Source organism: Frieseomelitta varia, unplaced genomic scaffold (genome assembly GCF_011392965.1).
Source record: "Frieseomelitta varia isolate USP_RPSP 00005682 unplaced genomic scaffold, Fvar_1.2 scaffold_62, whole genome shotgun sequence".
Taxonomy (NCBI): Eukaryota; Metazoa; Arthropoda; class Insecta; order Hymenoptera; family Apidae; genus Frieseomelitta; species Frieseomelitta varia.
This window is the reverse complement of record NW_025110390.1, coordinates 293344-320455: the sequence shown is the minus strand read 5'-3', so window position 1 is coordinate 320455 and position 27112 is coordinate 293344. Positions and strand designations below refer to the sequence as shown.

General features: G+C 31.4%; 2 protein-coding genes and 1 pseudogene across 4 annotated transcripts; 2 read left to right on the top strand and 1 right to left on the bottom strand.

Moving 5' to 3' along the window:
* The first annotated feature begins 2816 nt into the window (after positions 1-2816).
* Positions 2817-6067, top strand: LOC122534606 (annotated as a pseudogene).
* Positions 6068-8824: 2757 nt separating this feature from the next.
* On the top strand, positions 8825-21602 carry LOC122534602 (QRFP-like peptide receptor). Its single transcript, XM_043665390.1, has 8 exons — positions 8825-9268; positions 11707-11849; positions 12314-12486; positions 12962-13166; positions 13369-13472; positions 14863-14986; positions 15266-15426; positions 19778-21602. The coding sequence occupies exons 1-8, from the start codon at positions 9012-9014 to the stop codon at positions 20138-20140; spliced, it is 1530 nt and encodes a 509-aa protein (XP_043521325.1). The 5' UTR covers positions 8825-9011; the 3' UTR covers positions 20141-21602.
* Positions 21603-21745: 143 nt separating this feature from the next.
* On the bottom strand, positions 21746-27031 carry LOC122534600 (extracellular signal-regulated kinase 2). 3 transcript variants are annotated; one of them, XM_043665389.1, is made up of 12 exons: positions 26276-27031; positions 25514-25733; positions 25283-25413; positions 25045-25220; positions 24829-24968; positions 24558-24750; positions 24349-24489; positions 24093-24271; positions 23875-24009; positions 23631-23785; positions 23494-23520; positions 23191-23306 (listed from the first exon to the last, which is right to left on the bottom strand). In XM_043665389.1, exons 1-11 carry the CDS (start codon positions 26363-26365, stop codon positions 23494-23496), a joined length of 1587 nt encoding a protein of 528 aa, XP_043521324.1. In that variant the 5' UTR covers positions 26366-27031; the 3' UTR covers positions 23191-23306. The 3 variants fall into 3 exon arrangements, with proteins under 3 accessions (XP_043521323.1, XP_043521322.1, XP_043521324.1); XM_043665388.1 differs by lacking the exon at positions 23494-23520 and having other exon boundaries at positions 21746-23306; positions 24129-24271; XM_043665387.1 differs by lacking the exon at positions 23494-23520 and having other exon boundaries at positions 21746-23306; positions 26276-26662.
* Positions 27032-27112: the final 81 nt, after the last annotated feature.

Sequence of the window (27112 nt, the reverse complement as noted above, 5' to 3'; positions counted from 1 at the left end):
TATTTAAAAATATATTTTATGTATACAATATATTAAAAATATATTATATTTTATATTTACATTGCGTGTAAGATCCACATCCTACTTCTATATATGTATAAGTCACATATAACTCAATTTCGCGAAAAAGATATTATTCTTTCCTCTATACTCAATTATTTTAATTATTGGGATAAATAGCTCAAATCGTTTTTAATCGATAATACAAATAATATCATTCTATGAACGTATTGACTGCATATTGTCATTGAACATATTGTTGTTGAACATATGTAGCTAATGTCCAGAAATTACCATATTTATATTTATAATTATTAATATAAATATTAGAATTATCTAAAATAGAAATATTTATTTTAGATAATTCTTTAAAATCTTAATATCAAACATAAAAAAGTAATGCATAAAAATTTTAAACGTTTCAGGAATTGCCAAATGTACGATAAATTTTGTTAATTAAGAATCAAGCACAAATTTCTAATTAAAGATTGTTGTAACAATTATACAGTTTATATTGAAAATTGTATTCAATTGAACATTTAATCGTTCTGAAAGTTTATCACTGCTAGCCAATTTACTGAACTTCTCTCTATTATCATGTATTCAGTAAAATATTCAAACGTTCCAAATTATTATTCAAACGAGATTCTAAATTATACGATTAATCGATCGTAGAACATTCGATTGAATAATAAAATTCTGTTGTTTTCAGTCTTAAATTTTTTTTAAAGTTTTATTTCTTTTAAAATTGTTTTACCCCTCTGCTTTGACAATGTTGCACTGACACTGATTTTATTTAAAATAGTCAAATAAAAATATTGAGATATAAAGTTTAGAAATAAAGTTAAAAAATAATAAACTATCATTGGAAAAATTTTCATGTTTCAGTTGATATTATGTAACATTTATATAAATAAATTTTATTATAAAATAATGTAATTGTGTCAATAATAACAGTGTCATGTCCAATGTAACCTTTTGGTTCAACCGGCACGTACGTCAGATTCTAGCCGAGATCCGCAACGTTTTTGCTGTTGAGATCAGAAATGATGTCCGAATGAGGATGATCAAGGTCAACCCTCTAACGACACTGCACGCAAATAAGCTTCAGATGCCACCAGGAGCTCGTGAATAAACAAAAACACTATAGTTTATAATATATATATATATATTCTTAACATATATTTGCACAAAGCTAGTGTCAAGATTTATCATTCGCGATTTACAATTAGAACTGACAAAACGGAGCTGTGGGAAAAACTGCGATGACTAAGATTGAGACTGAGACTGAAACTGAGAATAAGAATAAGATTAGGACTGAACTAAACTGCACTGAACTCCTTTGAAATTAGAAGATGAACTGTTTCTTTGAAATAAGAAGTAGAACTGTCTCTTTGAAGTTTGAAGATGAACTGCACTGAACTGAAGAACTTCCGACTTTTACCTCCTTTTATAACACTATTTATCGATGGCGTGTTATGATTTCGCATCCGGAGCGTCCACTGTCGTTTGGAAACGGAATATCGAAGATGATATTTATTGACCGTATACCGTACCCCGGGGATTCACTCGCGTTCGCCATTCGACCTGCACCGTTCGAAGAACCAGGTGGATTCGGTTGCTCCAGAACAAAGACCAATCGAATATCGACCATTCTATACCTCATAATCAATATACTCTCGAGCATATTCATTCTCTTTTCGCCCACACCCTCGGTACAGCCCGTAACAAAACACGCCAAATCGCCTCGATAATCCTGGGGTCTAAACAAACGTCGCCCGACGTCACAATAATATTTTATGAATCATTATTATGATAAAGAAATTATTAAAAGTTTAATGTTTGGAAATATTATAGAAACAAAATAATTTAATTGTAATAAATAATACTAAGAGTACCAAATAATAGTTAAAAATATTATAGAAGTAAATTTATTGCAAATTTTAAATAATAATTGAGAATGTTTTAAAACTGAATTAACGATTTGTTTTAATCAAAAATATTAAAAGTTTTGTTTTAATCAAAAATATTAAACAAGACTTAATATTTAAAAAAACATTTGGATTATTTTATTAAAATTTTATTACAATTCGGTTCGAGCATTGTCGAGTTATACATGTCGGATATGGAAATGTATGTAATAGTAACGAGCTGCTGTACTTAAAGTTAATATTTTGGTAATGGGACAAGAGTTATTTTTGCCCATGATAATAATAATTATTGTAATTTATGTGCTAAAAATACATTTAGTCTTCCATATTGTTAGTTTTTGATTTATAACTATATTAAAATAGATTAAATGTCAATTTATGATAAAAATAGTTGATTAATTAAAAATGTTCATGGTACGTGAAGTTGGAATGAAAGTCTCCTAAAAGAGAAAATTTTATTACTTACAATTAGAAAGGAAGTAAATTCAATTTCTATGAAGAATTATTTGAGTAAATTGTGTAACTGTAGTATGTGAGTTTATCGTTTCTTTGAATTATTAAATAAATCTACATTTTGATAGCGTAAAGAATTATAAAAGCGTAAGAATTTTTTATTTATATATTTCACATAATATTGACAGAATTATTATAGTTAGTTTACTGTTAACAGACATAAAATCAATTTAGAATTTTTCCTAAGTTTTCATATTAAATGATACTTATTGTTCGTTGTGTTCCGTTGTAACTGCTTAGAATACATAATAAGTATTCTGCTACATGGTGTTATCAATATTGTAATTAAGTAATTAATATTAAAATCGAATTATATATTACTGCGATAAGTGGTAATTTTTAAATCTAAAAGAGTAAGAATTTATTAGAAGAATGGTGTTTGTTAATGATATAAAATCAATTTTTAATATCGGTTTACTATTAGGATGTACTACACTCTACGCAGAATAATATAAGAGTGAGAAGGTTTCGAGACATAATACTCGTGTTCTCAATGATTCTGTATTTAACTAGTCTTATGGTATTGCACGTTTATGTATTCTCATACAAAGATTAAGATCGAAAAAGTATGCTTATTGTAATTACCAGAGTGCTGTTTTCTTTTATACGAGTTTTTTTATTCGTGGATGCCACGTCAACCACTTTATGGAATTGAAAAATTCGATCTGTTTTGTCACAATTGCGCAACTTTGATCAAAGTACACATTTTCATAATTCTAAAAAGAAATGAATTGGATATTATATGTCACATCATAGTCATCGTCAATTTCTTCTTGATAATACTTCTTGATAATAAATGGATATCTTTTCTTGATAATTTCTTGATAATAAATAGATATTTGGATTACGGGTAAAATTCTCAATAAAGATGAATGTTTTATAAAGAATTAAATGGTGAATTGAAATAAAAGTCTATATTATATTATATTTCGAAATTGAGTTAACTTATAATAGTTATAAATGAATCACTTTGGTGATTGTAAAGTACATAGATTGCAAATATTCCATCAGAAGTCGATATAAAATGAAAGAGAACTTATGGAAGACGTATAACAACTTTAACTCGTGTTATTTTAGAATGTGCTTCTTTAATCGAGATCACCATTCAATTATTAAATTTTTTTTGCATTCAAATAAAATTGTTTTGTTAAATTTCACATAAACGTCTAATTTATTTTACATTAGTCATTTAATTTATTTTCTGAACTGATGATCTAAATGAAGTAGAAACGTTCGTACTGGATTGTTGAAAAATTAAATTATGCTGGTTTATTCAAGATAAATCTTTAACTTAAGCATCATATAATTGTCAAGATGAAGATATAAAAAATGTAGTGGATCATAGTATTCGTACACTCGATGTTTATATCTTAAACTGTTATAAAAAAAAGTCATATAAAATATTCATTTTAAAATGTGAAGCTTTCACTTTGACAATCCTGTGTAAATTTTCTTCAAGGATGTTTTTATATTACGTAGCAAGTGGGAAAGCAAGGATACTTTTGTTCTCGAAATTCAAATGCCTCTGAAAACATTAAAAAATTTTTTTCATATCTAAATTTACTATAATCTTGAAAAACAAAGTCACCTCTTTACTTTCTTGATTCTTGTCGAACGATTTTTTTTTCGCCATTCGTACGATTTTTTTTTATTTAATCTCGAACATTTTATCGAATTCTGTTATTTAACTCTGACATTCAAGGTTTAATAAAATAACGAAAAGAAATAATACAGCAAGTGTTAAAGACTTGATGTAAAGAGAAGATATAAATTTTCAAGATAGATCAAGATAAATAATCACAAAACAAATTTTTCACTAATTTTTTTAAATGGGGTTTGAACTTATATAGTTTTCGATAACAAAAGTATCTTTACTTTTTTATTTACTGAATAATGTAAAAACATCTTTGGAAAAAAAGAACTCAAGGTTGGTAAAATAGAGATTTCATGTTTTAAGATGAGATCTATTGAATTAATGTACGATTTTATTTCATGAAGTTTAGACAGTTTATAATATCGATAATTTTTCATCGAGCGTATGAATAGTTTTGTCAGACTACTCAATTGACAAATGCCATAAACCGAAAATTAGAAAAAAAGAGCTTATTATAAAAATAGTATTAGTAAGAATACATGTTTCATTTAACAATTTAATTTGCAATAAATTTTATTTTATTTTATGTTAATAAAACAATAAAAATCAATTTTTACATCGTAAGTAAATACATTTGCTTATTTGTTATCTTATTGTTAGTTTGAAAGAAATTGTATTTAATAATGTATTTATTTTCTTTCTTTTTAAATTCATATTCATTTTATTTTTTTTAAATATAACAAAGTACGTATATTCTATTAATTTGTAAAATATTAGACGAAAATCCAATTTTCACAATATTAAGAAAAGTGACCTAATTCACTTGTTGTGCTCATATGTAAATAAGTATACATAATAAAGTTTTATCAATCAACATCTTCTTTTTGTAGAATTGAACTCAGATTGCCAGTTTTTCGCGGACTATTATATTTCATCATGAATGTATCTGTAAATACATAAATTCTGATATTCGTTTGCATTTTATTTCTCGTCGAGGAATAATTTCGTCATCTCTGCAATATGACGTTCCCTAGAGGTAAGTTTATTTCTCATCTATTTCTTAAACATGCCAACGTTAAAGTTCAGACGTTTATTTATTTGTGAGTTTTATGCATCGTTCAGATGAATTCGCTTTTCGAACTGTACTCGATCGTTTGCTTGAATCTATTTCCCTTTATTTGTACACGGCTAGGAAGTTTGACACTCTACAAAATCCGTATTTTATTTTATTTTCTGCACGCCTGTTCTTTCGTACAGATCTCGCTTGAGGTAACACTATATAACACGTTCTGTTACGAAATCAAAGATTCCATCGATAGATGGATCTCGCTTTGGATCTCGAGTATGTTTTTCAATTTATTGTCAAGAATTTATTCATTGAAAGTGCTCAAATTATCGGATTATGGGAAAGCCAGGGAATTAATGCTAGTGATTGATCGCGCTTGGAATTTGGTATTGATTATCACCGTATGTCACATGACAGCAAATCAAGTATGTAGATCCGCGCGAGAAACAAAGTAGTTATTGAAACGCATGTACATTCATGTAACTAGCTATTTGTTTAGGCGAATCGTGTTGGCCAGCTTATTTTCACTCCATACTCGACTGTTTCTATGAAACGTATGTTTCTACGGATGAGTTGAATTCCAATGAAATCGTTTGCATATTTGCATTCAATTCAAAGAAGAATCATTATTTTTTTCAAAGAAACGTAATAAACGAATTTGTTTTCTTTTATTTTATATTCCCTTTTGTTTCCATTACTATGCCATTATCATTGAATCATAGTACCTCTTTGTTCTTTCGAATAATTAATTATATCAAGTTAATTGTACACTTCTAGTCAATTGCTACGGATTATACCCCTCAATGAACTAATATTCTCATTTTTTGCATTTTTGGTTCCTTATAAGAATTATTCCAACGTGCGCTATTATTGTAGGAAAACATAGAGGCAGCGGCCTATTTCCAACTGAGAAATATTTTCACTATCACCGGCATGATGTGCTTTACTTCCGGCAAGGTCTGACGAATAAAATCAAAGTTTTCTAGATTGATAAAACATAGAATTTTTATTTTTACAGATATTCTCAGCAGTGACAATATATTTAGTGATTCTGATATAAACGACGGCTCATTAAAGAAATGAGAAAACTGTTACATGTGCAAATAAAAAGACAAGTATCATAAAACAAGACAAGTATGAAATGAGAATCATAAAACAAGAACATTAATTTCTTGCGTTACCTATTGATCTCTAGCGTTAACTGACACGAAATGCCAATAGAGGTGATCGGCTTGCCGTAACAGAATACGCGTGAAATTTGTCTCAACCTTTGTGAGTGGATTCACAGTGGATTACTTAACATGTTGAACCAACCCTCTATTTGTCAATGTATCCGATGCTCAATCGTTTTTATCCTTTTCAATGGAACTTAGAGATCACTGGCTAAAGATAGAGTTACATAACACGTTGGTAACGTGTAATTTGTAATTTGCTTAAGACCTCTGCATCATATTATTTACAGAGTAAATTAAATCTGTCGCTTTTAGGATAAGTTCTATAGCGGACAAAGGAATATAAAATATCTTTTTATTCTCTAACATAAATGAACAAGACTAGATTCAATTAGCGTTATTATTCTTGAATTAATTTTTGATGTTAACCATAGTGTAGCAACTGTATCATAACTATCTCTTGTTAGAACGAGTTCAAAAGATAAATTCATCTGAGGTAGAACTTTGCACAGCTCTGTTAAAGCGAGGCTACGGTTATTACGTCAATAAGTTAAATTTTGCGTTTGACGCGATGATAAGTAATGGTTTATAAATTGACTGAAAAAACCAGCAAAAGGTTAATGATCTAACGGTATTTTTTCGTGCAGCTATCGTGTTAAAATAAACGGGATTTGTTTACAGTTTGGAATCGAGTTCCTGTCCGAAATCAAACGTACACGGACAAAGAGTAAGTGAGAAGATCAGAAAAGATATTGAAATTGTTCGAGAGGAGAGGCAACAAGAGGGAAAAGTTTTTTAATAAGTTCCTTCGCGGGCAATAACGTTTATCAAGCGTTATAAATGGAGGAATCAAGTCGGATCGACATTTTTTTATGATTTTATAGGTGAAGAGTAACACGGCGTGGCGTACAGAGGATATATAGTACAAAGAGGATGAGAGAAGACGAACAGAACGCAGGCGCGTTTGAGGGACGTGCGCGAGTGATGTCCACATTTGTATTGCTTTCAAGAGCTCCGGCGGGAGCTGCAATTCTCCCTTTCAGTTTATCGTAGTGCTGTTTCCGAAACTTATCTCGCGTGCCATCCTCGCGAGTTTCGTTCGATCGTGCGTTTCATCGGAAGTTGAAGTTACAGGAACCATCGTGCAATATCGATTTTGGAGTTAACATAAAGAGAGAACAACAAAACGTCAACAAAGCGTCGATCAAGATCGTATATACTTAGTGTTTATTTAACTTTATTTTGACTTAGTGTTTGTATAATTTTCTTTTTTCCTTCTGGGCCATAGAAAGGATAAAATTCGTCGTATTGTCTATCAGGAAATGTAATCAAAAGTGATATTAATAAACAAGTGACGATGTAAAGCCACTTAGAAAAGCAAATATTTAAAACAAACATAGAAGAATTTCTAAAAGTGTAATTTAAACAGATCCGTTTAATGGCTTGTTCAACATAAACCTCTTATAAGCTTAAAACGGGCATCGCGTAATAAAGAACTATTCATATATGTATACATTTTTTGATAAGTATTATGACTGTTTTTAAGGCATGGAGATTTATAAATATTACGTATTTCGTTCATTTTTTTCATCGTTCCGAGAAAATATAACGAAAATTTCCATCTTTGGCACTGTGATATCACGTTTGATATCACGTTTCGCATGCAAATTAGTCAATACGCCTTGTATCACGTATGCGAAAAATAACTACCGTCATCCCGCTCTTCATTTGCGCATATAACATTCGAAAACATATATTTGGAAAGTGGAACAATTCCGTATCGTGATTACTTTCGTAAAATTTATTTATCCTTCTCTTTATCTCGTCGTTAGTTGGATAATACGAAATTGTTCGCGTATTTCAGACAATATATTCATGATACAATGTACGAGCTATACCATACGGGGTGGTTTTATTAGCAACAGCGTGAATCTTACAACAGAAAAGAAAAAGCGTAAGAGGGATGAGAAGATAGAAAGAAAGGAACATTTCACGCACTTATATTCTTTTATTCAATTGACTGTCAAATTATTTGACTATTTATATAGCTCATTCTTTCAATTCAAGATTTCACGGACAAAATCGATCAGATGCAGTTTAAGCGTTGATAGTTCCAAAGCTAAATAGATAAGGAAATTAATGCTAACAATTTTCTCATACGTAATCATGGGATTGATCGGCTGATATATTTTCGGCAAAATGTCGAAGATAATGATACGCTGCTTCGTATATACTGTTTTCTCGTTGCAAATTAACCAAAGGAACGTATGGACTTTTTAAATATTCACGAAACATTGTATACCGTTCTATGACTGTTTTACACGCGATAAGATCGATTCATTTACGAAAATATTCCATATTTGTCGCGTCATAAAAGTTTCAATTCGCCAAATATACCGTCAAAATTTTATTATGACAAAACCGGGATTGATAGAGTGAATATTATATCTATATATATATATATATCTAATAATAATAGAAATAAGCGTAAAAGGTAAACTGTCGTCGCGGCGATTTTCGTACACTAAATTTCTTCGTTAACCGGATCAAGTTCATTTGATCGAGAAACTAGCTGTAACGAAGCTTTGAAACTTAAAAGGCGACAATATTTTCTATTGATCGAAAACTAAATCCTCTATATCTGTTAAAACGAAAAATTACTTTCACTTGCATTTCGTCGGTTGTACAAGTTCGTACAAGAAAGCTCAATATTGGATTATACAAACGAGAAGATCATGACGAATGTGTACAACGATTCAAGAATATCAACGTTGTCATCGGAGTTTAATAGCTCATATAATGATAGCGTGGTACCTTCGAACGAAAGCTTTGGAGAAGACATTACCGGAGATATACTCTGGTACTTTTACGATAAATTTCACAGCAAAACTAATTACTTTTTGATCATTCTCTACGTACCTGTGATGGCACTCGCAGTGACGGCCAACATTCTCGTGATTGCAGTCGTCTTCAAATACCACTACATGCGCAGGTACGTATACATAGATTTTATCAAATATGTATTGATTCAGTCATTTACTTTTCTATTGGCTCGATCAGAGAGTTATTTATTGCATGTGGTGCAGTTCCTAAACAGTATCTATATTCATAACAAATTCAAATTATGTATTGTATGGTACACGAAACACCATTTAGAAAGCCTTATGATAGAATGGCGAGTAAATCCAAGGCAATTAAAACTTTACGAAGATCATTGTGGAACAGTCTCGGAGTAGGATGAAGGGAGATTTGACTAAATGACGCGACGTCGACTCAATTGAAATGGCCTCAGGTGTATAGATTGCTGATTAGAGAGATTGTTACCTTGTCATGTTGTCAGTTTACAATTAAGATATAGCTTCCGAGATAACAGGATCAATTCTGACCGAATTAATTATAACTTTGCGCAAGGATAGTTATAGGATTAGGCAAATTCATTTCGAAATACGAGGCGGATGCAGAGTGGCGTTATCTTTTTTTTAATCCTTTCACATCAATTGAAAATCAGTGTGAATTGTAAAGGAACGGAGCTCGCAGAAAGAACAAATTCTAATAATAATACTAAATGACATTCAGCGCCATTAGTTACAATTCATTTGTCATTTTCAACAGTCTCAATGATCCTGGTGATTCTCTTGATTTAGTTTTATTGGAATGAATAAAGGTTCGATATCTTTGAGAAGAGTGTAAAGGAGCAATTAATTATAATCAGGGATCGAATAAGACAGCCAATATCTATTTTATGAATGAAAGTTATTTATCGAACATTTAACTTATAAATTCTTCTTCTGTTAACTTTGTACGTTAACTCCGTACGTTAATCAACTTATGAAAGTTTAGTTTTTCAGTAGTTGTTTTATATTTAATTAATAAGAGGAGAATCATTTATTTTTGGACAGATATTTAAGTTCAAAATATAAATATAAATATAAAAGTCAGAAGTTAGAGAAACTTTTTTAATTAGCGTTATTTAAAGAACTAGAAGTAGAATAAATATACAATGTATGCATATTATGATTTTTGTGTAACTGTTTCATTTGATTGAACTATAAAAAGAGAATTAAAAAGAACAGAAAATTCCGTATATACTCAAAGTTCAAAGTTTAATGTTTTAGGAATAATATATCCTTTAAATTATTTTTATTAATTATAACTTGTCCTGAGATTATCACGTATTTTTTAAACATAAAACAGTGTTCCATTAACTTGTATAATGGGTTATACTAATTAACTTAGAAATGATCTTTTAAATCTTCCATTAATCCAGATTAGTCTAGTTTAGTGTCTAAATTACATTTAAATTAACTTTTTTTTAAATTTATCTCCATCGAATGGTTTAAGATTTTAATTTCAAACCCATTTATCTCACAATGTTCCCAACGAATCTGTTTGTCACAATTTTATTCTTTTCAGAGCAGAATAAATGTTTCTGTTAAATTAAAACTTATTTTCAAGAAAATAAAAGTTTCTTCTTTCTTATTTACACAAAGATACATGGATAGAAATTTCAATTAATGCACTGTATTTTATAACTGTCTTTTCGGAAAAAATAATTATGGTACATAAAATTATTTCATAACCGATTGAATTTTAACAGTTTCATTCGATTTCTGATAACAAAAACGTGCAAGTGTACATAAATAATATGTATGCATCAGATTTGCAAACGATAGAGCGTAAATTGATTAACAGAAGGCATCAATTGCAATATGGAATGATGATGGGAGATTCATGGTATGTGAACGGTGAAAAAACACTTCGACGAGCTTTCAGTGATAAACAATGTTACGTAACGAAAATTTTGTCAAATATAACAAACCAAGTGTTGTTTGCTCGCATCGCATAAACAATTGCTATAATTGGTACCTTGAATGCAGACATAACTTTCTTAATTCTGTAGTGCAGATACCTTGAACATTCTTAGTACGCAAAATCGAAGAAACACATACACACATAGGAATGCTTATTTCCAACAGCGGCGAAGCATCGTGCAAATAAGCGATCCACACTTACGATGCCTGTAAGAACATCATGGTTGCCTCAATTCAGGTTTATTTGTAAGGCAAAAATTATTGCTCTCCCTTTCTCTTTTTACTGTCAAACCGTGAACGTGAATACGTGATTTTGATATTAACCGCTTACGCTTTGCACGGATAACAATAAGCGAATGATACGCGTTCCTCGAAACTGTCCAAGTGGATATTAGGTATTCGAGCAGCCCTGTTACAAATTATTTATTCATTGCTCGAAATTCATCGCGTTGGCAATTCAACGAAACGCAGTTGTAAGAATTCGTTTGTTAAATTCGCAGAATTCCTCAATAAAAGTGATTCGTATGTTTCATTGAATTATCAGATCTTTAAATTGGCTCAATGATTATTTCCATTTACATATATCATGTTTCAATCAATAGTGGATTTTTATTTTCAGTGTGACTAATTATTTCGTGGTCAACCTGTCAATAGCAGATCTTTTGGTGACTGCGATTTGTATGCCGGTGGCTGTCAGTCAAGCAGTCTCTGTAATATGGATACACGGGGAAATAATGTGCAAACTTTCCTCTTACCTTCAAGGTAAGATCTTACGATATTATAGGCGTCTTTTGTTTTACAATCTTCGATTCAAATCTGCATGTCATTAAATTCGTGTTAAATTAACGAAATGCTTTCCACGAACACGATGTTTTTGGAGACGTTATTCTCTCACGGCAGTGCAAGGTAATACAAATGAAAAAATGCTGCAATCACGATTCGCTGATTTCTCCAAGTAGAGTGGGCGAAATATAATTCTGGCTTACATATAAAAGATCTTCCGGAACGTGTATATTAGTGTAACACGCATTCGTCTGTATTTCCTCAAGCGAAACGCAATCCCTCTGTAGATTCAGTTTTAATTTCTCTCTTTACTCGTCACCGTCGACCTTTCCGCCTACGTCCGACCCGTTCTCTCCAACCGTCTAAAGACTAAATATCCTATTAGAAAGAACCGTTGATCGCCGACGGTGATTTAAAACGATGACGACGACTCTAACTCGTAGGTGTTGCAGTCGCTGCTTCGGTTTTTACCATTACTGCAATGAGCATCGACAGATACTTGGCGATAAGGAATCCTATGGCGTTTCGTCGAGTGTTCAATAGGAAAAGCACGGTTCTCGTTATCATGGCTCTTTGGTTGGTCCCTCTAATCATTTTTGCTCCTGTTCTCAGAGCGGTTAGTATTACAATAATACAATAATCCAATAATTACATCATTCGCAAAAGTTTCAAACAATGTAAAACGTCTGGAATATATTTTATTCATTTGTCGAAAATTACAGACAACTGGTTTTTACTAAAATTTTTACTAAAATTACTGAATTCAAGGACTATTCAGAAAGTTCTGTTACTGATGTTTTCTCATTATTTTAGAAACAAATTAAATTTTCTAATTACCATTTTACTTCGAAAGAACGACTTTTCAAACGAATTAAACGAGTGTTCATTCTTTTTCTTTTTCTTTGATGTGGAAAAAAACGGTTCAATAATTGCATTTTGCGAAAATATATTTCCAAGGATAGAACGAAAACGAGCAATATTTTTCGTACCAGAAAATTAGAAAAAGAAGATTTTCGGTATAAATAAATCTTATTAAGGAGATTTCCATTTCTGAAATTTAACGGATGAATGGTGTTCAATTTTCTTTTCAGAGGACCCTCCACAGCCCAGGCATGGAATTTAGCAACATATCTTTCTACGGATCCTGGGCAATGACAAGGGATTTTTCACAGAATATTTCTCGTGTATCTCGCCAACCACCTGTTTTCTACATTTGTTCTGAAGATTTCAAGCCTCTGGGAATTCGGGCGCCTCTCTTCGGAGCTGTGTGCTTTGTGCTGGTTTACGCTATTCCTGGTAAGATTGACCACATGATTAATGACAAGCTTTACTCGAACACATATTTTCATCTCACCTTCCTTTTTCCATTTTGAAAGAGAAAATCAAGATGTTCACGATTCGTTTTTTGTTATCCATCCCAAAAAGAGATCAGTCATTTTACTCTCTGCTTTCTCTAACCTTTATAGTTCTCCCTTGTTTGGTCATTTTCGTTCTTCAGGTTTCATCGTAATACTGTCATACTCCATGATGGGACGAACACTGTGCGCGCGGAAACCACCTTTCGATTGCGATAGCGTTGAAGGAAGCGCCAGCTCGCAACAGGTTAGTTCGAAAATCATATAGGTCATACGTGATGTTTAATCTGATAAAGTTTAGTGAGTTTAGCAGAAAATCAATTATGGTAAGGATGCAAGTTAAGCACACTTAATTCAGTAATAACAGATTGGCCAGTCACCATTTGCCTAAGTCTGCTTTAAAATCTAATCAAATCTATTCAAGTAGTGTAATATATGTATAATAGAAATAATTAAATTTGAAGAAAGTTTTCGATTCGATCGAACACATTATTTACCGTCAAAAGATATTCCTATGATCCTTTTTATTTGTATTGTCATATGTACACTATTCCAAGAAATTAAAGGATCATCAGATTATAACTGTTAAAAATTGTCGATTTTTGAATTCCTATATATAAGTTTATATATATTTTTGAATTCCTATATATAAGTTTATATATATTTTTGAATTCCTATATATAAGTTTATGTAAAAAAAATCATACAACATTCTGTCTGAGTTCATTTTAAAACGAAAGCCTCTACTTTCATAATTCATAATTCATTTCTTTTACGGTGCTGTAAACATGTCACTAGTGGATGAAAAAACGAACACATATTTTTTTTTCTCGAAAATATGTATTTTAAAATTTTTAAAATTGAATCTTACAAATTCAGACATTTCTGCAAATATTTAAAGATTGAATTCTTTCTTTTACAACAATCCTGCAAAACTTGATGTATAATTTTCTCTTACCTTTGTTTTCGTTTAAATAAAAAGTATACTGACATTACAATAAATGTGTATGTTTATGTATATTTAATGTGAATGTATACGTTTATTTTGTGTGTGTGTGCGTGTGCACGTAATGTGTGTGTTTAGCGTCTGACATATTTTTGAACATGTTTTAATCAGTCGCATACATAAACTCTTTAAACACACGTACACTCATTAAACACATGTACATAGTAAACACTTGCAGTAAATGCATACTGAATAATTGAGAATGCCGACGATACACATTTCATTAAAAGTACAATAAAAAAGGAGAGATCGTTATAAAGAGAAGATTTTTCTATATAAGATCACGTTGAAACGAAAAAATTGCATAAAAAATTGTATAAAACTCTATAAAGTCGTTGAAATTTAAGAAATTTCAAAAGAAAAAGGACAACCTCAGTTTCTCATTCTGTTTTACAACAAAAAAACCGGGTCTTTAAAAGAAACTAAGTTCGAGCAAATTAAAGACTTCATTCTTTGAAATTCAGCACAGAAGTTCACATACTGCCAATGTACGTACTCATATCACTTCGTGCGTGAAATATTAAAATCATTGTCCGCATTTGTGCTCTTCTCGTCGATAATTAAATGACGAATCAATCTTGATGCAAATTGTGCTGCGTTTATAATCGAGTGCAATTGCATTTTATTCGCAGAGTTTTCGGCTGGTACGTGAGAGAAAGCGAATTGCTTGGATATTGCTTCTTCTGGCGGTGCTGTTCGCATTGTGCTGGCTACCGTATAACGTTTTAATGCTCTTGATAGACCTGGGCGCAGTCGGTGAGTGATCGTTCATTGAAGAAAGTACAGAAATTATTATGCACCTTTTAATTGAATATTCTTAGATTATGGAAACATATAGAACGCCCACGAGCCTACGGGTTCCGCCTCTCTTTATCGCGAGGGAAATAATAGAAAGCAGCTAGTAGTCGCTAATTTGATATGAACTTTTAGCTTTTTATCGAATTATCAATGAATATGATTATAGATATTACTTGTACTTCGCAACTAACGAACTGGGACGAGATATATACCTAAAGCCTTAAAATTATTCTGTAGAGGGAAAAGCAACGACAGATGCTCTATCCTATTGCTTATTTCTGGGACACGCGAATAGCGCATTGAATCCTGTTGTATACTGCGTTATGACTCGTAATTTCCGCCGGAGCGTATCAGAGATCCTTTGCCATGGATTGACACGTCAAAAGCCTTATCGCAGGGTAAGTATCGACATTTGAATCGAGTATCATAGCAATTTAAAGATATTCTACTAATGTAAATGCAGAAGCTTTGAATAAAATTTACGTAAGGATAAGTCTTCTCGCTAGAAGGTAGAATTTTTCCAATACTAAAGCAATTTTCTTTTATTGTTTCTTTTATCCTATTCTTATATCTCTTTTACGAGTATGCGTCACATAAATTTTGTACTTCCAAGAGAAAAATTCATTTGTTCAACTAATGCATTAATTATTTTAAGTTTGTAACGATCTAACAATATGATATTATATTAAAAGGGTATACTGAAACGTATATAATTCGATATCTATGAATTAGAAGAGAGGCTGATATTGAAAGAAATATTTTTTATAAGTTAAGGAAGTTAAAGAGTTGCATGTTGGGACATATTTGATAAGAGGCTTATAGTATTTATAGGCAAGATCATTTAATCTCTAATATTTTTAAGTATAACAAAGTTTCCACAGCTATTTGTGTTGATATATTGGTCCCTCATGAAGAGTAATATAGCTTTCGGAAGCAAAAACTCTAAATCAGATACTTTATGAGTTTCAAAACTTGCTTGCAAAGCTTGATACTTCAGATATTGAGATCTCTCACGGAGTACATTATTCGATAAACTAACGTGACGACACATGAATTAAACGTCTCATTTGGAAAGTATAAACACATAATGAGTGCGTATTTTGTGAAAAACAGCAAATTTTTATTTGTAAAGAATAGAATCTTTCTTTTGTTTCTACTTTACCTACGTTTTAAGTAAAAGATTAATTTAGAACAATTAGATTTTAAGAAGAAATCTAACTCTGAAAAGAGATTATATTGTTATCCTTTCTTCTAAATTTTTAATAAATAATAAAAACCCATGTCATTTCATATTTAATATCAAAATCATATTCGAAAGTAAAATTCAGAATCAATCGCGCGTATGTTTTTTTTTCTCTTGTATCTTTAGTTTATTTGTGTTTTTCAGTTGTATCAATAAAAATTGGTGCTGGGTCGTCACAAAAAGTTTCGTATTTCATTCGGAGACTGATGTTCTCGAGGTTCTTTGGTATTTTGTGATACAGCCTAAAATCGTCATTCGTTGCATAAAGTGTGAAATGATTCAGAATACGATATACAAAGCTGTTGTAATTCTTGTAAAAAAAGAAAAAAGAGAGAGAAGAAATTTTTTTGTCTCTCTATCTGCTAGATCTTATATGACGCAGTATGAGCTGTAAACAAACAAGAGTGTGAGGAAGCATTATCGCAATTTCATCAAATTTTGACATAAATTCTCTACAATGTCATGGCCATAGCGTTGAAACGACATGCGTTGTGATGTAGCGTTGTAGTAAATATCATCATAGTTTATTGCATCAAGAAACGTGCGTCATTTTCAACATGCGTTACGACGTTGATTTTTTCTCGATATATTTATACTACAATTATGAACAGAACATTCAACGTATTGTAGTCGTCGTTCTCAGTACTTTCTTTGCTAGCGAAGCAAGAAAATACTTTTTATAAGAAGACTCATCACATATAATTATATAATAATTTAATAAAAATTATTTTACTATGATCGAAAACTACTTTGTCATGACCAATATCGACATTTATATTTTGGTGTTTCGTACAATCTTTCACAAACGATAAAATAATTCATTAAACGGACATTTGGAAATAATTGAACCATTTCATGGTTTTCATATAGTTCTTTATAAAGTAGTGCCTATATATATATATATATCGTTCGCATTTTCTCTTTCGTCTGATTTTTAAATATAAGTGTGTCATATGTGAAAACGCTACATCACACGCGTCCATACTCTTAGTACCCTTAACCAGTTAATACAAAAGCAGCAACGTAGTGTGTTCACTTATGTGCGTGCGTTCGGAACGTCATGCATTGCAACGCACGTCGTTTCAACGCTGGTGTGGCCCTGGCCTAACATCGTAAAATTATAGCTGGGGTGTGACGTATCTTGCATAAGCATTTATCTACGCTATTTATGACGACCAAATTGGCAGACTTCCATACACTACTAAAATCGTTGTATTCTTTGTTAACATAAACAAGCATCAATCTGATGTACATCGTTCAATGTCGGAAACTCTAACTCACGCATATAAAATTATTGCTTTCTATAAAGTTACTGATACTTACCGATACTTATATATAATACTTAACTAATATATTTGTTTCGAAAGAAAAAATTAGATATGCAGGATGTCCCAGAAGTCATAGTACAAATTGGGTCGGGACAATTCTATCGCTCCAAATAAGATGAAAATTAAAAATGAAAAAATTATGTTCGGGGGTTTCGTTTTCGAGAAAAATGCATTTGAAAATCAGTCGAGTAGATTGAACATATGTGTGTATATATATATATATATATATATATGTACATGTATATAATATATATGAAATATATAATTAATAATATATGTAAATAATATGTAAAATAATATATGTAATAATAATAATGTGTGTATGTATAATAATATATATGTATTATATATATATTTATATATTTATATATTTTCAATTTTGATGAAAGTTCTATTGTCTTTATATTTATTGTGACGAATACCATGGGTTTATTATTTTTCAAATGACCGCGCTATGTTTATAACGGAGTATGGAATTTACTAGTTTTTTATTACACAGGACTTAATATAAATATAATATTTCATTAATAATTTCATTGGATATCTTGTTCTTAACTACTACAATTCTCAAATCTCATTTTTGTGATTCAAACAAGGAAAAAATTTATTATATTTAATATTTTCTTTAATGTCAATATTATTTCATTTTATTTGTAATAAATTCCACAGAATTTTTGTAATAGTATAAATGACATCGACTATTGAGTATTAATGAAAAAATCAATAATGTGTAAAGAAAAGAATAGTTTAAAGATGAAAGTAAATTTATTTTCATTCAAAATCACCAATTTTTAAACGATTTATTGGATAGAAAATTGTTAGGTTATTATAGATCAATATTTTAAAATTTACATCCTCGATTTACGTCGTACTTTCTTTACGCGATAAATAATCCCTCCATTTACACGAATTTTTTATACCCGGCTTCAATTTTACGCGATCTCATTTTACGCGGTTCAGTTTCTTCTCTTACATTATTGGTACTCTTAGCAGTAGCCTAACTCAGCAAAGCGTATACATCAAAAATATTTACTAACATAAGATCCTCATTGATTTTTTTCTGTGAAATAAATTTTTTTATATCGATTTTCATGGTATTCTTTTTAGTACTGACGGACTTTTCCTCGTTAAAAAGAATTAGGGATCAGTTCAAAACCAATTTTTAAATTCTTGAAATTTAAATCCGAAATTTTGCAAGGTTACGAAACTTTAAAAATTTGAAATACTAATTTATTTTGTACAATAATTTCTTGATTTAAACATTTTCTTATAAATTTTTATAACAAAAACGTAACAACATACAAAAATATTTAATCCAGATTCTTGTATAAAAACATTAACATTCGAACTCTTTCGAGATCTAATTTATTTCTTTTTTTATCGACTACAAGGCTGAATGTACTGAATTTCAGAGTGTATGGTGATATAAGATACTTTTTTGATTTGGTGATGTAATAAAATTTGAATATTTTGCATTATCATTCCAGAATCGATCACTTATATCTTTAAATATCTGTTTATGTTCTCAAAAACAAACATTTGCGAAGTATTTTGCACCAAATATTTGAAATACACATGAATTAAATATCCTTTATTTACACTATTCTTTATTCATTGATTTTATGTTTTTACTTATCTGAGTTACGAGAGTTTCGAATCATGAAAAAGGTACAAAATTTTGAATTCTCGAAATTCGAAATTTTTTTGATTTTTGAGAAGTTTTTAGACTTTGACGCTTTAAGTAACTCATACGAATACATACTTATAAATACTTGTTTGACCATGTTATGTTATGATATGTTATGATAATGTAATTCTTGTACGATGTTATCTTTATTATTATTCAAATTATGTTATCTGCATTATTTTTATCTTTAATAGTTACTATGATTTATATTGTTGTATTCATTTGAAAGAAAAGAATGAAAAACTGAATTTAATCTATATAAAAGTAATTATCTTGTGAGCTAGAACTATATCAATATCTTTTTCTTGTCGTCATTTCGTTAAAAAAAATTTTTTTTTTTTTTGCTTTATTTTTATACAATAGGTTTTTATTATAATTTATTATAATAAATTATTTAAATTTTGCAGCTCTAAATAGGAAAATCCCCTTAAATAAAAAATGTTCGACATTCTACATTTTCAGCAATTTTCATATTTTATTACTTACTGCAGAGTGCTCAAGGAACTGCCGTGATCGATGATGTGTGCGCAGGATGTAGTGCTAATAGTACCATGAGACGAGGGTTGCTTCGCAACCAGAGAATGTTATCCGCATGTGGATGTGGACTACCGATCAATGGTCATCACGCAGTTTTGGCCCTTCGGCGAACAGCCACCACTAGCAGTGGATATGATAGTTTCTACAGTAGACACAGTCCTCATCGACATTGCTACATGTTGCGAAGTCTTCGGGGAAGACAGCAAACAGTGATGGAACAAATGCAGATAAACAAAAATCAAGAGACCTGTTACAAGAAGAATGAAGCCACTCAACCTCATGTGAATACGTTGGTCACTACAGATGAACAACGTTGAACATAGAAATAAATGATTTAATCAAAGAACTAACTTAGCCTTGGTTGATCTCTTATAGATGTATAGAATATCGTTAAAGGTAGTCGGAAAAGATGCAATGTCAGTTAAAATATGTTTGCTTAGAATATTTCCTAGCAGTCTTTGGATTTGAATACTGTATCATTCATTGATAATTGTACTAATGTTTATATCGATAAATAGTGTGATAAATAGTTTTCAATTTTTCACGTGATAACAAACGTAAATTGCATTAACGTTCCTTAAAACAAAAAGTCTTATTGCAACAATGTAAATTCTGTCTACTATGCATTATAATAAATGCACTATAATGAATGAAAAAAAGAGCACACGTAATTGATGAGGAATCAGGTAAAAGGGTAAGTTTGTGAAGTGAATTTGAATAAAGGAGACAAATAGGGCTAGATTTGAAAAGTATTGAAACAGTGACGAGAAGTCACACTTTCGATAATGTTATTTATTTATCGTTCACATTATTTATTTATCGTTCGATTTGGATTAAAATAATTTTTCATAAGAATAATCTTGTTACGTGTAACAGGATCATAACTGTAATGAGATCAAGTGAACTTAAACAGTTTGTAAATATTTATTTACATTGAGTAAACATATTCGTCGTGTGGGCTTGACATTAATGATATTATCCAGTTCAATTCGAATTGAATTGATTGTAAAAATAAATACGAAAAAAATTGCACAATTTGAAAATAGAGTCTCTCAAAATATTTATAAAATTTTTTAGCATTTTTTCTAATAAAAATTCATGAAATTGGAACTAATATCGTTATCGTGACATATTAATAATGTTGCCTCTGTTGTTGAATATACAATAACTGAAAAAAGCGCTATTTCCATTTCGAAAAATTGTATCGATTAAATTGATATATCGATACATCCTATTGGGATATTAAATTTTCAATAACGTTTGCAATTTATTCCGATTCAACATCTGTACGTGTATTCGCATTTCATTTAAACATTTCGAAGGATTAAATAGAACTCGTCCACGTATTAAAAAATATCGATGGACGATAAGGGATGACATACATAAATGTATATATATTTATGTGACTGAGACAAAGAATTTCTTTTCTTTACAGATACTTACGAAATATTAGTGTAAGATTTGGATGTTAATGATAAGAGAGCGTAGTAGGTACATAGGTACATATGTATCTTGATGCATATGGCACAAATAGTCGTTTTTTATAATAAATCCTGTGCAATATACTCGAATTGAAAACAATGATTTGAAAATGCAGATATTTTTTCCTAAAAGCTTAGTGCAACAAACAACATAACATATTTACATATACGTATACGTGAACAGATTCGGTTCATGCTTTTTATAAATCTGAGAAAAAGAAGGAAGAAATAATATTTCTATTGATAATACTTTCGTCTTTCTAAAAAAAGAAACAACGTGACGCCGACAACGAGAACTAGAATTGCATACAAAATGAGAAAAATGAAAATACGGGGTGTCATGTATTCTGATTCAGAAAAACGTTTTCATTGCGACACGAGGCAATCTTTTCACAGAGCTTTTGATCTGGATACTGACAGAAAAGCGTACGAGTCACATTGCTTTAATAAAAATTTATTCCACGACAGGTAATACATACGAATTGGACATTATCACATAGCCGCATAAAAGTATCACAAAAAAGTGTGTTACAAAGGAATTTAAACGCTACATTGTCGAGGAATAAACATTGAACGCGAAGAGGAAAGAATAATATCCTTGCTCTTCGTGGGGGACGAGTGTTGATATCATGAAAACACCATTTTGGCCCCAATAATTGGCTTCATATGTTACTTATATATTTGTAATAATAAATTCGTGATTATTTTCCAAATTTCAACTCGATAATTCTGAAACTTCCAAAAGATAATTATAATTTTTTCCTTCTCTCCCCCTTTTTTTTAAGCAATATTATGTCGAGTTGAACAAGTTGGACAAGTTTTTCCACTTCTTATCTTAGAACTATATAGTGATCATTCATCGCAAGATTCTTCTTATCTAACAACTTGAAGTATTGTTTATTTCAAAATCATCATTTTCTTTGTTATTTATGCATTTATAATAAGTTGATTTACATTGAAGCTTCGGCAGTTTGTTCTTGTAGGAACTCAGATCAATCGATAGATCGTGCATTTTAAAAATTTATGTAGGAACGTTAAATACATTGTTCGCAGCTTCTGTGAAGAAGAATATTCCTGTATGAATTTTAATTTTCAATTTCTTATATTACATTCCTTCTTTTACATTTATTATATTTATTAATATATGAGAAAATCCATAATTTTGGTACAATTCCAAGAGTGAATCAAACTCTTATTTATTAAGATTCGAAAAAGAATATTCATTGCGTAAAAAAGAAGCTATTTACGGGGATGAACGATACAAAAATATGTGTAATAAATCTTTTCGGTTTATTTGTGTCTTTCTTCAGAAGCTGCCACCGACAATATTCTACCATCTTATAGTCTCATTTCGTAGATCTTTGTACATAGACGCCGTTATTATACCGTGACTTTGGTTATAATTATCTAAGAAAGACGAATCACGTATCAATGCCGGTTTTTTTTCACTATTTATACTTGCATCGGCGACATGTTTCAACTGTGTTCCAATGACGTGACGTCGGTTCGGAACTGTGTTCCTTGACCGATTGTTGTTGCTTGTAAGATAATTACCCGATTGATGTAGCTTCTCGGTATTGCTAGCGTTACTTCGAAGGATCATCCGGTAATCGGTATTGTTTCTTATTCGATTGGGGAGCGTTGACGGCGTTTGTTCTTCCACACGCAATGGTACCGTTTGATTCAGATAGTTTCGGATAGTTAGATTTTCTCTTTTCGCAGTAGGATGGTATGAATTATACAATGACTTGGAGCTATTGCTATTCTTATTGTTACTTCCAGAACTAAGGTAGTAAGCAGTTACGTTATCAGGCGTTCTCGCGAAATATTTTGTCTGAAGACTCTTAGGATTATCGTGATTGAACGAAGTCTTCTGTCGATCTTCTTCCCGCCAATTTAGATCTGTCGTAAGTCGATTTGTCGTACGGACCTGTTTGCAATTCCTTCGTAATTTATCTCGGTTGCCAGCTATTACTTGACTTGGTCTTCTTCCAGGCGCGCACTGAAATATTTGAATTTCGATTGTACGAATTAAATTTATGGAATTATGCTGTAAAATTCCTACAATTGAAACAAATAAATTGCATGTGAGGAAAATTGTTCGATTTAATCTTGGATAAGAAAAAGAGCATGTACGTCGTTTTTGTGCGAGAAGCGTGAGTTGTGACACGTATAAGTGATTACAGTACCTAAATGAATCCCACGCGACATGTAGCCTGTAACGACAGAATCGTCCGTTTACTTTTTTTAAGCAAAAAACGCGGCGAATTAGAGAACAAAGAAATCAACTCGAAAGTGAATTGCAGTTTTCAATTTATTTTCTTACCATCATAGGTTGATCCGATTGTATAGAACGCTGAGATTTGGATAGTTGTCGGTGTTGTTGATTGAGATATAAGCAGCTTTTGGTTGTGCTTGGAGTCAAATTATTCAAACTACCGTTTACAAAATTGTGTGTATATTGAGTTGCTACGCTTTTAGCTGTTAAATGTTAAAAAGATTTATCAATACGACCACGATATGAAAACGTTTCGGCCTTATCGAAACTACCAAAATTAATACATTCTTACCAGTTGGTCGAAGATTTTTTGTGTTTTGCATCTGTTGCTCGACAGAAAGACATATCGATCTCGTTTTCGTAATTCTTTCTCCACTATCAATTTGCGAATGTCGTGTCGTCTTTCTGCTTGGTAACTGTGTGCGCACTGAGTAGAAGATAGTAAGAGATTTGTCAATTTATTTTTGTTAATCTGTCGTTTTTCGTAAAATAAACTGTTAATGGTATCACCTTCTAAATAAGAAGGCTCGTATATATCGCTTTTACTTCTCTCTTTACGTAAATCTTGACACGAATGTGTAAGACTTTTATTAATAATCGCGTCACCTTGGCCAATGACTGGGTTACTATTACTACTAACTGTTTCCTTCCTGATGTGCTCCGATAATCGTTTGATTCTGGACTTAGACCTGTTCTCAATTAATCGATGCATCAATCTCACTTATGATAATAATCTTTTGTCATATAAATTATTATATTAACCCACATATTCTTATGTTTGCGATGTTTCTCGTCCATCATTGAATAAAGCTTATTTCTGTATTCGTCGACAGAGAGTTGTACGTCGTCTCTGAGCAACGGTACCACGCTCGAACCTCTTGCCGGTTCGTTGCTTCTTCTATGAAAACTGTAAAAAGAATAATGACGATAATAATAAAATAATTCCTTTTATTTCTCATCACAAAGTTAATGTACTCGGCCACATAAGGATGTTCTAAAGCCTCCACAGCTGTTAGTCTGTGATTTGGATTGAAGACAATCAGATTGCTGATAAGGTTCAATGCTTTCTCCGGCACCTCTGGTAATAAATCCTTCAATGAACGCCTGGGTGCGTTTGGTGTCTTTTCTAATAAATGAGTAGCATATCCGGCGCTAACCGAAATCAGATCTGAAAATATCACCAAGGAAAATCGATTACTTTCTTTCTTCTATTCTGAGGATTTGTGAGACTATCAAAGAGTATTACCTTCTCTAGTAGGTGGCGGAAGAGTGGCCATTATTCTTTCTACTTGATTTATCGTCGATGAACCAGGAAATAATGGCTTTCCAAGAAGCATTTCGCCAAGAATGCATCCCAATGACCACATATCGATACCCTTCGTGTACCTAAATTGTATCCATAGACAACAAAGTTACGTAAATTTATATATGTATGTATATATTTGTACAAAATAACGAATACCTTTTTGAAGCAACGAGTATCTCCGGTGCACGATACCAGCGAGTTGCCACATAATCCGTGAGTGTTGGATCGCTGGCGGTTTCACCATCTCCTTCGCCTATTTGAGTGACAGATCGTGCCAGTCCAAAATCAGCGATTTTGCAATGACAATGAGCATTTAGTAGAACGTTTGATGGCTGGAACAAACATAAACATAGCAGTCATTCCGATGGGAATCAATCCACGTAGACCATCTCACCTTCAAATCTCTGTGTATCACGTTTCCTGAATGAATGTATTTGATCGCCTTAAACAGCTGATACATGATGAACACCTTGTGGAGGTCCTTCAGGATCTTGCCCTTCTTAATCACGTTGTGCAGATCGGTTTCTGGGGAAACGGGCCGAAACGGGTTTCAGGCCAAAAGTCTGAGAATCGCCGCGGCATGTGACCTTCGTTTGAATTCTTCTTTGGACCGGGTAAAACTCACCCATGTACTCGAATACGAGATAAATATCTCGGTCGTTGTTCGCCTTGTGAAGACCGATCAGTCGTATGATGTTGTCGTGATTGGCGAATGATAGTAGAAACATTATCTCACGGAATGTGCGCTGTGCATCCGTCTGATTTCTGAAGGCATCGAAGATTTTCTTCACCGCTACTGTTTCCTTGTTTCTCTTGTCTATCGCCTTCCATACAATACCGTAAGCCTATCGAAAAATTTGTCGAAAAATTATCGATTAAAGATGTTTTAAATTTTGAATAAAGTTCGTTACGATTATAATATTTATCCTTAGATTAAATATTTGATGTCGTGATTGTAATTGTTAACAGCACATGTACCGATTGCTTCCGGTTATGTTTTTCCATGATGGACCTACGTGATAATTGTTATGGATAATTGTACGTATGCGCGTATATATGCACACAATTTTTCTTCATCATATCCTTCATACTATATAAAAACAATTTGCTTTTTTCATCCCATATAAAGTTAGAATCATTTTTTATATTATATTTTTCTAGAAAACTTTATATATTATACTTTCTAGAAAACTTTATACATTATACTTTCTAGAAAACTTTACACACACACACACACACACACACAGACGCACACATATAACTGAAAAAAGTTTAAAGAACAACATTGCAAAAATAAAAATTACAAAATACTTAACATACTATAATATTCTGAAATTAAGGAGAAATAAGTAATTATTAAAAATAACAGAATGAACAAAAAAATTACCCCCTTGCCAAGACGTCGAACAATGTCATAATGTTTGGTGACGTGTACATCGATCTCTAAAACCTTTTCACTAGTATTTTTTGACGACATCGCGACTATAGATGAACGCGATGAAACTTCACGAACTGATACGGCGATCCGAAGGATTGAAGATGTACGAAAATTTTCAAACGGAAACGATGATTAAGAACTGTAACACATTCACATCTTTACACATCAGGAAGGAAGTTCTACTTGATCAGTTTTTTCATTCGACCTTTGACACATCAATGTGGCTATGTTTATAGAATTCATGCCAGTTACTATGACGACAATATTCAATGGTACTCATGGTAGCAACGATATCGCGTGATCACTACTTGTCCAATACATATATGGGGATAAATTCAAGAGGAAAGGAAAATAATTAAAACGTTTAATTTTTACGTTTAAGAACGTATATTTTTTTTCTTCAAATCTCGTACAAACTGTAGTCAACATTATGAATCTTGTTCGACATTTACACCTTTAAAAGTGATGCTTACTACGTAGTGTAATTCTTTTTAACAATGAGAAACTATGTAATAGGTACAATTAATTAACAAAATTTTTACAATACTTAGGATAGATAAAAAATAAAAATGCATAAATTTAGAAATAGAAATAGCTGTTTAAATTATTACTAAACTTGAAATGCATACTGGTCCCAATAACAGTTACAAATAGCCTATTTGAGACAAGAGCATAATATCTAGAAGATAATCTAAAAATTGTTTAGTCTGAACGAACGATACTTCTGAAAAATGAAATAAATCATTCGTCTAAATGTCGATACAGGAATCTAATGCATTAAAGATA